This window comes from Olea europaea, chromosome 16 (genome assembly GCF_002742605.1).
Source record: "Olea europaea var. sylvestris chromosome 16, O_europaea_v1, whole genome shotgun sequence".
Lineage (NCBI taxonomy): Eukaryota > Viridiplantae > Streptophyta > Magnoliopsida > Lamiales > Oleaceae > Olea > Olea europaea.
In genome coordinates this window covers 7349703-7361079 of record NC_036252.1, presented here as the reverse complement: position 1 = coordinate 7361079, position 11377 = coordinate 7349703, and the positions used below count along the sequence as shown (strand labels likewise).

Below are 11377 nucleotides of genomic sequence, written 5' to 3'. Positions count from 1 at the left end.
TATTTTTTTACTATTTACATAAAAGTGATCTTTTCACTTATTTGATATTTTTAATTCAACAATTTAACACATAGGTTAGTTTACTTATAAGTGAATTCTTACTTATAGATCCATATTATTCCTAATATGATGAATTAATAACGCAAATTATACTCACCTCATAAACATATTAAGCCCTTGTCTGGTTCTAATTTTTTTCACCCCAAAAAAAATCAATTTTTTTATCATTACTTCCCTAAGTCATTCGTCATTTTTGACTTCTTTACTCGTAGGTAGAACTAGAGATGGCAATCGGGCTCGAGCCAATATATAAATAAAAAAAAAAAATAAATAAAATATATATATATATATATATTCAACATTTTTGGCAGCTAGTTAAGGCAGTAAGCTGCCTGTCGGCAGCAAAAGCCAGGTAGCATTTCTGCTACCAACAGGCAACAGGCAGCTAAATCTGCTACCTAGCAGCAAATTTGCTGCCGATTAAGGCAACATTTCTGCCAATAGGCAGCTATATAAAGCTGCCCGGAAGCTATGGATATAAATAAATAAATAAATAAATAAATAAATAAATAAATATTCGAGTTGGCTCGACTCAGTAAAGCCCAAGCCGAAAGTTTGAATCGAGCCTTAATTTTTTGACTGAGCTTTTGCTCCGCTCTGCTCGGCTCGACTCGTTGACACCCCTAGGTAGGATCCATTTTTCTCTATAAACGGTCAAAAAATTGATTCTCATAATCATTACCAAAAATACCCTAATTTTATCTGATTTATTAAAGGAGGATAAGCATCTTGAATTAATTTAATTCAGATATTAATTGCATCAACCATTGGATATATTAATCCATATATGATCTTATCTCTTAACATATGAACTCAAAACATTGTTCATTCAAGGACTCATATGAAAAAGTTTACATATTGAACAATTCAAATTCTACGCAATCTTAGAGATTTAACATGAGTCATAAAAACATATACTAAACATGGAAAAATAAAATATCATATTGATATTGTTTGACGATTTTGAACTAACCATACATATCTAAATTAATTATAAAATTCTCATTTCCTGAATTCTATTTCCTCTTCAAAATCCTGATCAAATAACTGTAGCGTAGAGGTTGTGAATAATCCAAAACTTCAATAGCAATATCATGCCAATAGGAAGCGTCCTCATAAGATGATACACATAGGCTATCCCAAATGTATCACTTCTCGATGAATTGTTTTAAGATATTTTATGTGTTGTACTAGGTTATGTTATAGATCCATTTCATAGTTTCTATAAGCACGTACTTTTTCAACAAGTTTCGCAGCCCATACTCTACTAGCTTTCCCTCTAAGGATTCTAAAAATGCCCGTTGATCCAACCATATCTGATCAAGCACAATAATTAAAAACAAGTCACAATGAATCATATAACCTAATTAAAATCCATCACTCATGACCGTATAGAAAATGCGGTATATTAAATACTTTCGGAGTATTTTTCATTTAAAAAAGTTGAGAGCACTAAAAAAACTCTCACTAGGCAAATACTACTTAACAAAAATATTCTTAATTTAAAAAAAAAAATTAGAAGTTAGTCAAGTTCAAAAATTGTATATATAAATATTTTTTTTATCTGAAAATTATTTTAATTGCATAAAAAATCAAGAATATTTGAGGGACCAATTCGCGATCTTTTTAAATTTAATTTGGAATAATCAGTTTCCCAGACCAAAAAAAAAAAAATTCATTTTGGGACCAACATACAACTTTTCAAATTGATATTGGAATAAACAACATTCAAAAGCGTTGGGACTAATATGTAATTTTTCAAATTACATTTTATAATATTTGAAGGACCAACAGCAATTTTTTCAAATAATATTTGGAATATTTAACATCCAAAAAGTGTGGGGACCAACACACAATTTTTCATATTGCACTTGCAATATTTGAGGGACCAACATGAAATTTTTTTTAAATAAGATTTGGAATTCCCAACTTCACTACAATAGTTTCAGTTTCAGTTTCAATTTCAATTTTTTTTTCTCGAGTTCTAATCATCGTTCTCAAAAAGATAGATTTTTCAAATTTCTGTCAAAATTTCGAAATGTCATAACTTCTTCAATTTAATGTCAAAAATTATGTTCTTTATACCATTGGAAAGGTATCAAGAAGATCTATCCAAACACATAAAATAGACGGCATGAAACTTAACGTGTAAGAAATTATCATGCGATGAAGTTTTGATTCTCTCAAATAGGGTTCGATTTTTCTCCCAAAATACAAATCCAAACGAAGTGAAATTTTCCAAATATGTTCTCCATAATGTCATGAATATACATTATAAATTTCAAATATTTTTATGGAGTATATCAAAAGTTGCCATTAACGACATTCAAGCTTTGAAAGAAAATCGGAATTCATGCATTTCAATCGTTCTAAAACATTTTTAGCATGTGTTTAAGCAAGAAAACAACCTACTTAGGCTCTGATGCCAATATAAAATGTGCTTGCATGCTTTTGACAGAATTCAAGTTGTAAAACTTACTTGAAAGTCCCAAAACAAGGTTGAATTACTTACCTATTGATTACTTGCCTTCAACACGTACCCTCTTGTACCCGTTTGGTCAAAAACTCAATCCCCAAGAAAGAAGTTTGTTGTTTACAATCCAAAAACCAAATTTGAGATGTTATATTCCCAAAAATGAAGCCTCCACCTACATCTATTTTTCACTTTTTGAAGGAACCCGAATTTTTGCATGTGTTGGTAGTCTTCTTCTTCTTCTTCTTCTTCTTCTTCTTCTTCTTCTTCTTCTTTTCTTTTTGGTGGAGTGGGTATATATGGAAGTTATTGATTGAGCGAGGTTAACTTTAAAATTTAATTTTCAACTCCACCCTCCAAAATTCATTTCTATGCAACTTGGGTCGGGTCAACCCACATGGGTGACCCGTTTTCTTCCAACACAATTATATATAGATCTAATTGTTATTTCATCCTTGGTCGACTCCCTTAAAAACAAAACAATTTATTTCTCATACTCATTTTTAATTACACATTCACAAATAAAATATTTTGTACATAAACCCGAAGAATGATGTAGATGCATTGGAGTCCACATTTGCTTGAATTGATAAGAGGAAAACTGCATCATTAATTTGTGTCCGAGGACAAAGATAGTACTCAATCCTCTATCATGTCAAATATATGAAACTCTAATGTTACATTGATATAGGCATAGCCAAGTTAAGCAGCCAGTGGATTGGGTTGTTACTTATATATGTGAAGGCAAGAAGAGATCTATGTGCATTAAAAGGGCATGTAAAATTGCAAGCTTTGGTAAGGGGTCACAATGTTCGGAAGCAAGTGAAGATGACCTTGAGATGCAGGCAAGCTGTTGTTAGTGGACAAGCTCAGGTAATTTTACTAACGCACAAGGCGAGCTAGCGAACGAAGCAAAAAATTGACATTTAATGACACTAATAGTGTTTTGGAATCACGATGTCTCCAAGACATGTCTCTCTCCATCTCTGACACAAGATATTGGAGTATCTTCAAGAGATTCCTCTGTTTTATAGATTCAACCCTTAAAATTATATTTCAAAAAACTCTTTAAATTAACATTTTAAAATAAAATGTGTATTTTTAAGTCTCTAAATTTAGAGAGTTAAACTCATTCTCTGCAATTAAACATATTCAAAGTATTTCAATTTTCAATTAAGAAAAATAATTTGGAGGAAAGCTAGTGAACATAAAATATAGAGAAAACAATAAATATTTTTTTAGGATAATAAAATTAAATGTTAAATATATATAGAACCCATGGAGTACTAACAAATTTTTACTCTCTAAATTTATAAACGCGCTTTAAATTGCAAAATTTGCTCTTTAAAAATAAAGTCTATTGGAGTTGGAGATGCTCTAAAGGGGTTAACTTTCCCGTGAATCAATATGTTATTTTTAAATATTTGTTAGTTTAATTTGATATATAATCATGTAATTTTTCGATGACAACTGTAAATTCTAGTCGAGGGATGGAAGCAGCATTCTGGAAGATTGGGATGAATGTATGCATACCATGAATGAAGTGAAAGCAATGCTACAGAATAGAAACGAAGCTGCCCTGGGCGTGAAAGAAATTTATCACACGCCTCGCCTAAACAGGTACTAGTAAACATTTGTATCTACAATGCCTTTTATTCTGGTTAGGAATGTGATTCTTGTTATTGTTGCCTTGAAGCATTTTTGCCCCCTCTAAGAGAAATACCATTTGGCATAGCTAATTTTGCAAATCGTATTCGTCAAAATGTATTTAGCAGATATGGAGATGTAGTAGGAATTCATCATTAGGCAGTGAACATGAGCTTGGTGGAAAACACAAAGTGGCCAGAGAGATGGATGGTAGCAAAGCCATGGGATAGCAGAGGAAGAGCCTCAACAAATCAAAGGGACTGTTAAAACTGTTGAAATTGACGACAATCAACAACTTTATTCATATTTAGCTCCCAATTTCCGAATTTCAAGTGCTCAACACCAACTAAGACCAAATTCCTCTCTTCATAGAGCAGGAGCTACCCACCAAAATTTACTTCTGTATTCCCCTGTTACACCTTCACCATCTAAACAAGACCTAAAGTCCACTCTGCAAGTCCTCATTGTGCAAGACAAGAAAAAAGCTATCACATGGCTCAAACTACAAGCACAAGGTCAGATTACCATTATAAGCCTAAGGGCCCAACATCTGCAAGGGGTGCAATGCCTAATTACATGGCCGCAACTAAGTCTGCCAAGTCAAGGATCCGGTATCAGAGCACACCAAGACAGAGGCAGTCAACGCCAGAGAGGGAAAGCACGGGAGCAAAAAAGTGCTTATCGTACCCTTTCCCTGTCCCTGACACCTTCAATTACAATTTAGGGAATGGCTACGGAAGTTACAGAGGCCAGTACTTAAGAAGTACAAGCTTTAACAGCATTACTAGAGGAGTACATCTGGTGGGGATTGAACAACAATTCCACCATTCATCATGCTACACAGAGTCTTCCAGGAAAGCTTTCTCCATCTTCAACCAGTGGCCTTGCGAGACCATGGTTGAGGTGATTATGCCGTAATAGATCATACACCAATCATTTTTGCAACTTCGTAGATTTCTTCTTCATTTTTTTAGGACTTATAATTCAAAATTCTTATCTTATTATGGTCATCTGAATGAATTTGATAACTGTCTCAGTCAACATCCCCTGAAAACATAACTCTTTAATTCTCATACTTATTTTCAACCACACATTCATATAATAAAATATTTTACAAGTAAGCTCAAAACTTTTTCTTACTTTTTAACCTCACATTCTTCAAAAATCGCTATTCAAAACCGCATTTTTTCTCAATAATGATCATCATACGGGGTCTATGTTTAATTCTCTACCCTGAGAATATATGTAGTAATTAGTCACAAGTGAGTTTCTAAAAATCTTGTAACTAACACAATATTTTCTGCCAAATTTTAGTCAAAGGCTAGACATATTAAAACGAATGAAGAATTATAAAATTATTTGCACAAAGAATGATCAACATGAGGATTCAAATGTCAAAAGTGAAATTGAATATCTAAAAATCTTGTAAATAACTCAAAAGTTGCCCCCAACTTTTAATCGAAGCTGGACCTATGAAAATGAGTTAAGAATTATAAAATTATTCGATCTCCGAGTATTCAAGTGTCAAATGTGACACAATAAGGACGAGATGGAGACATTTTTGTGCCAATTATCCAATTTTTTTAGACCTGAAATATTTTTAGAAACAATAAAATCATCTATATTTGTATAGAATTTCCTGCTAACTCATTTTGTGTAAAAAAAAAAAAAAATTCTCTCATCACCCCAACAGACTTCAACAACAAATATCTGCATTTTTAATGATACTAAGTTTCTTAACAATGTAGATGCTTCTATAACATTAATTTGTGTTTAAATGTAGAAGAAATGGCAAGCACATGCTGGCCAATCTACCAAATTACGGCCAGAGCAGTGGATGTGAAGGGGCTTCACTCTTTGAGACAGTTCTCACTTAGTCCCCAACGGAAAGAAATTTTGGGTATGCAAAGTCTTGCTCAAATCTTCAAATATAAAAACTGTCACTGTTTGCCCTTTATAGATACATTTATATATATATACACCTGCTTTTTTGTGATTTGCACTTTAATCCTTTGAAAAAAAATCTTGAATGTAGGGGCATTTAATTCACATGTTTGTTTTGAGATATTCTTGAATATGTGAAGATAATTCTGAAATTTTGAATTTTTTTTTTTTTTTTTCATTTTGTTCATGCTACATTTTGGCTTTTGAGGCCTCTATTTCAGGGTGTGTTCATTTGATTGCATGCTTTTGATAGATTTAGTGCCTGTTTGGCACCCCTTTAAAGCATCATTATCCACCATACATTCACACAATAAAATATTTTACATACAAACCAATAAAATTTCTTTATTTTTTAACCACACTTCCTGATCTAATTATACGTTAAAAATAGATTAGTGCCTAATACGGCAAGGACTTCTCCCCCCATTCTTCGAAAAAGATTATTCAAAACTCTTTAATTTTTCAAATAATGGGTGACAAACAGGGGCTTAGTTTTGTTTGTCGTATACCCATAAAAGTTAAAAAAACAAACATCTAACTATGGTTTGTTTATTGATATAGAATTTTTGGCAAAATTTTTTGCACTTCTTTTGACCTTTCTGCATAAGTTAATTCTCCCCCCTTTTTCCTGGATCTCTTTTTCTTTCTGTGGCAATTTTTTCTTGTTCCTTTTTTTTTTTTTTCTTTTGTCGTGGGCTGGGGTGTGGGATAAGTAATTTGTTCTAGGAATCTAGAGGTTTTCTAATCAGCAGAGGCCAAAACAAGGTTGATCTTCTTCTTTTTTTTTTTTTTTAGCTTGGCTTCTTGGAAATAAGGAAAAAGAAACTGGGGAGTGGGGCTTCAGAATCACTTTTAGCTTAAACTAGAATACTGTAAATTTTTTATCTTTTGAAATCTAACCACTACCACATGCGTATTTCTACAATGATATTTCATTTTACAACTGATCCAGTAATATAATTGTTGCACTGGGAATGCATCTCTCACTGCTAAAAGCCTAAAAACCAAGAAAAGTGATTATCAACTCTTCAGACTTAAATACGACCCTAATTTGTGCACTCTGCAGATGGTTATATAATTTGCTAGCTGCCATAATAATAATGTGAGCATGCAGATTATAGCTGTGGAGGGAAGGCTCAAGTTGTATTTAGTGTGTGACAGAACTTGGATCAGAAAGCAATCATGGCAGAAAATACTGATATTGAGGATCAAGTGGATCTTGATGATGAATATTATTGTGAAGAAGATGATGATATTGAAGAACTCATGGAAGGTGTAAACGATGGAGAAGGTGATGAGGAGAATGGTGGAGAAGAGCAGGAGGACATGAGAAAATGGGATTGTAGGAAAATTCAGTCACCAGAGAGATACAGAAGTAATGATCGCAATGAGAGAGTGGAGTATGAAGGAAAACCTGGTGCTAAAATTAAAGGAGGCAAAAAGGAGAAGCATACCGAACTTCTTGCTCTTCCGCCTCATGGTTCTGAAGTTTTCATTGGTGGACTTTCTCAAAATATTTCAGAAGAAGACTTGAGGGAGCTCTGCAAACCCTTTGGTGAAATTTTTGAGGTCAGTTTTGGTTTGAGGTGGAGAAAAGTTTTATAGATAATCATAACAACTAATGCTTGAAGTGCTTTAAATAATATTCTACAATTTTCTGTAAACATCTGATAACTTAATAATGTTCCAGATAAGACTTATGAAAAATAGGGATACTGGTGAAAGCAAGGGTTTTGCTTTTGTAGCCTTCAAAACAAAAGACGTTGCACAAAAGGCCATTGAAGAGTTACATAGCAAAGAATTCAAGGTGAAATTTGTAACTTCTGTTTGAAACTGTTTTAGATAACATTGAGCCATGCAAATACCTAGTCTTATACATGTTCTACTGTGCTTTGGAAATGGTTCCATTTGTTACTTTCTCTATGTTTTCTGAGTACAGGGCAGAGCCTTACGGTGTTCAGTGTCAGATGCTAAATACAAATTGTTCATAGGTAATGTCCCAAAGAGTTGGAGTGATGACGACTTTAAAGAAGTCATTGAAGATATTGGTCCTGGTGTAGAAACCATAGAACTCATAAAGGTCTGATTTTTACCTCTGATGTTGAAATATTAGCAAGCTATCAATTTTATTAGCTGATTTATTTTCTTTAATTTGTGGCTTATTTCATTCTTTAATACAGGATCCTCAAAACCCAGGCTGTAATCGCGGATTTTCTTTTGTTGAATATTTCAACAATGCTTGTGCTGATTATTCTAGGTTAAAAATGTTGACTGCAGATTTCAGACTCGATGGTAACAAGCCAACTGTCACATGGGCTGAACCACAAATGACACCAAATCATTCTTCTGCTGCTGCTCAGGTATTTGCCCAAATGGCTGAAACTTGACCACTTTCATGAGGCCTTATTTTGTGGAGGTGTTTTTGGATTCAATATTTGTCAAAATGATTAGTCTTTTTTTCATTAGAAGGAGAGCGGTACCTCCGAGATTTTATTAATATACCCTCATTTATAGCAGAGGAATACCGTGGTTATATATGATATCAATGAAAGCAATTAATGAGGAAGTACTACTTCCCTTACAATAAAAGTAACCTATAAATGGAAAGTAATAAAAAAGGAAATACTACTTCCTTTACAATAAATGCTAATGTGAACAAAAAGAAAGTTACAAAGATCAAAAATCGAAAGCTAGACAATCCATATATGTCGATTCCTGATGTGTCATGGTAGGTTTGCTGGTCCATATACTCGAAAATTTCGATGATCCCAGCCCTCTGAAGCAAGTGCATCTGCAACCTGGTTTGCATCTCTATAGATATAAGAAATTGTGTCTCTGTCAAATGAAATGATGTCTACAATCTATCTGAGTAAGCCTTGAATATCCCATAGTCCTCCACCTTTGGTAATACAGTGAATAGCCACAATAGAGTCCAACTCAACCCAAATGCCTGAAAACCAAGATCCCTAGAATAGCTCTAAGCTCTAAGCTCTATACTATCTAGAATAGTATACTATCTAGAATAGCTCTAAGCTCTACCTCCAATATCATACACTGTCTATATGGAGCTGATAAGGCTCCAATACGTTTACCTTCGTGATCCCTGATGATACCTCCCTCGTTGGCAATACGATCCTTGACAAATCCATCAGTATTAATCTTGACAGGTCCATTCGATAGAGTGCGCCACCAAACCATAGTAGGGAGAGGAGCAGAAGGAAGAGTCATAGAATTACCAAAAGATGGAGCGCAAGCTCTGTGTCGCACGCTAATGTAATGGTCGAAACAAACACTAGTGTGAAGGAATGAGATCATACAATATACCCTCCTAATGATTCGTCTGGGTCTTATGGGTATATCACTGTTTCGCATCATTCCTCTCTATACATATGAACCAGAAGATCAGTAGAGGAATAATGATATGAATACACCCATTTCGTGTAAACTATCCAGAAAATCGCCATCTCAGAAATCTCTTTATGCACTCTCACCAACAATCATAGGGATCTAGAAAAGACAGTCAAAATGCTGCCAAACCTGATTTGAATACTGCTACTAATGAAAGTATGACTGATTGTCTCAATCTCAAAACAACATTGGCACTGAGAAGCTAGCTCACTGTCTATTCTCTTCTGAATAACAGCATCCACCGGAATCAAATCCGGCCATAATCTCCAACAAAAGAATGAGACTGTGGTAAGTATGATAGGGCTCCAAAGTGGATGAAACGAGTCCTTCACTGGCCTACTAGAGCGAATCAACTGCCAAGCTGACTTGATTGTGAATATACCATTTGATGTAGCCCTCCAAAAAATACGATCTGAGGCATTGATACAAAGTGAAATGGAGCAATTTGCTCTACCATAACTGGTGGAAGAGTATATAGAAACCGTCCAAAATCCCACCCAGTCTCCTCGAGAAAATCAAAATGCTTGGTTTGAAGTTTACAAGAACATCCAATAAGGTTGTCTACATTTTGTGCTTTGTAAAAGAGATTAGTTAATTAGGAATATCAGTGTGAGAAGTCTTTCCTTAGACATGAAACACACCCTTTACATCTGGATAAGATAACCTACTAGTACAACTACAGTACATTGTTGAGACGGCAAATTAGAATAGAAGAAAAAATGAAACTTGGAGCTGATGCAATATTAATGTAAATTTGACTACATGTAGGTGTGGGAGGAAAGTAATATCACATTGTCTTCACATCTGCAATAGCAATATTGGCTTATTGCTGATGTGATCACCATAAGTTGTAATCTGAAGTTCAAGTTTGCATCCATTTATAGCATGCGGTGATGGTGTTGCGAGTTTTATGCACATGAAAGACCCAAAAGAGTTCTCTTTTATGCTTATTCCACGTGTTGGCTTTGTAGATAGTGGCTAAGCCATGATTATCAACTAGAGTGACCGATGCTAGATTTGCAAGGTCAAAAAGACAAAGGATTTGTGGAGCTTAGCATCAGGTGAGGCACGGGCATGTTTAGAGGTACATAATTAGACCAAATATCTATAAATTTACAGGGTCGAGGGAACATGAACAATTCAAGAATTCTTCTTGGTCAAGTTGAAATTCACATCTAATGAATATTAATATGGTCTCACAATAGCTGTCAATAATTGTTTAATTAATAGAAAGTAGCCTGCAGCATTTGTCCATCCTATTTGGGCAGTCAACCAAGAAATGAAACTTTGTCCTTAACAGTTTTCTGAACTCTTTTATTTTATGGATTTACACATTTGTTGACATTTATCCGTCATTACTTATTAGGCAGATCATGACGGAAGTATGTTAACCAGATTGGATTGTGAGGGACACCTGGGAAAATGGAAGGAAACTAGGAATATATACCCAACTTTTTAAATACTTTTGCTATCAAATTAGACAATGTTAAATTTGGTATTTTTTTCCTTCGAGTTTGTTCTCTAGACAGCATCACTCAAATGAACATGAGCTTCTTTAAGACAAAGTTTTATCTTTGGTCATCTACCTACTGCAACCCTCTTTTGTATGGGCTTGGGACTGTATATAAAGAAACATGGGCGGATTTCATATTTGCAAACACCATTCTATCTAACACAGTTAGCACAAAATTTCTCATATTGTAATCAAGTACCAGTCATCTAAGGTATTGCATGAGATACGTAACAGGGCAACCTTAATTTCTTAGTATTTTATGTATCGTCTGTTAGTTGCATGTGTACATACCAATTCAATTACTGAGGACACCTGAGTGGAAAAGATAGGTA

The 11377-nt window shown here is 34.2% G+C and overlaps 2 protein-coding genes across 3 annotated transcripts in view; both read left to right on the top strand.

Annotated features, from left to right (window-relative positions):
• Positions 1-3846: 3846 nt before the first annotated feature.
• Positions 3847-11377, top strand: part of LOC111411963 (heterogeneous nuclear ribonucleoprotein Q-like) — a 10281-nt gene continuing 2750 nt past the window's right edge. For both annotated transcript variants that reach the window (XM_023042668.1, XM_023042667.1), the window contains exons 1-6: positions 3847-4153; positions 5964-6080; positions 7239-7693; positions 7815-7931; positions 8064-8204; positions 8305-8484. In XM_023042668.1, the coding sequence (XP_022898436.1) occupies positions 7307-7693; positions 7815-7931; positions 8064-8204; positions 8305-8484 (825 nt within the window). In that variant the 5' untranslated portion in view covers positions 3847-4153; positions 5964-6080; positions 7239-7306. The remainder of the gene's footprint in view (positions 4154-5963; positions 6081-7238; positions 7694-7814; positions 7932-8063; positions 8205-8304; positions 8485-11377) is intronic.
• On the top strand, positions 4538-5181 carry LOC111411964. The gene has a single exon (XM_023042669.1). It carries the CDS (start codon positions 4673-4675, stop codon positions 5096-5098), a length of 426 nt encoding a protein of 141 aa, XP_022898437.1. The 5' UTR covers positions 4538-4672; the 3' UTR covers positions 5099-5181.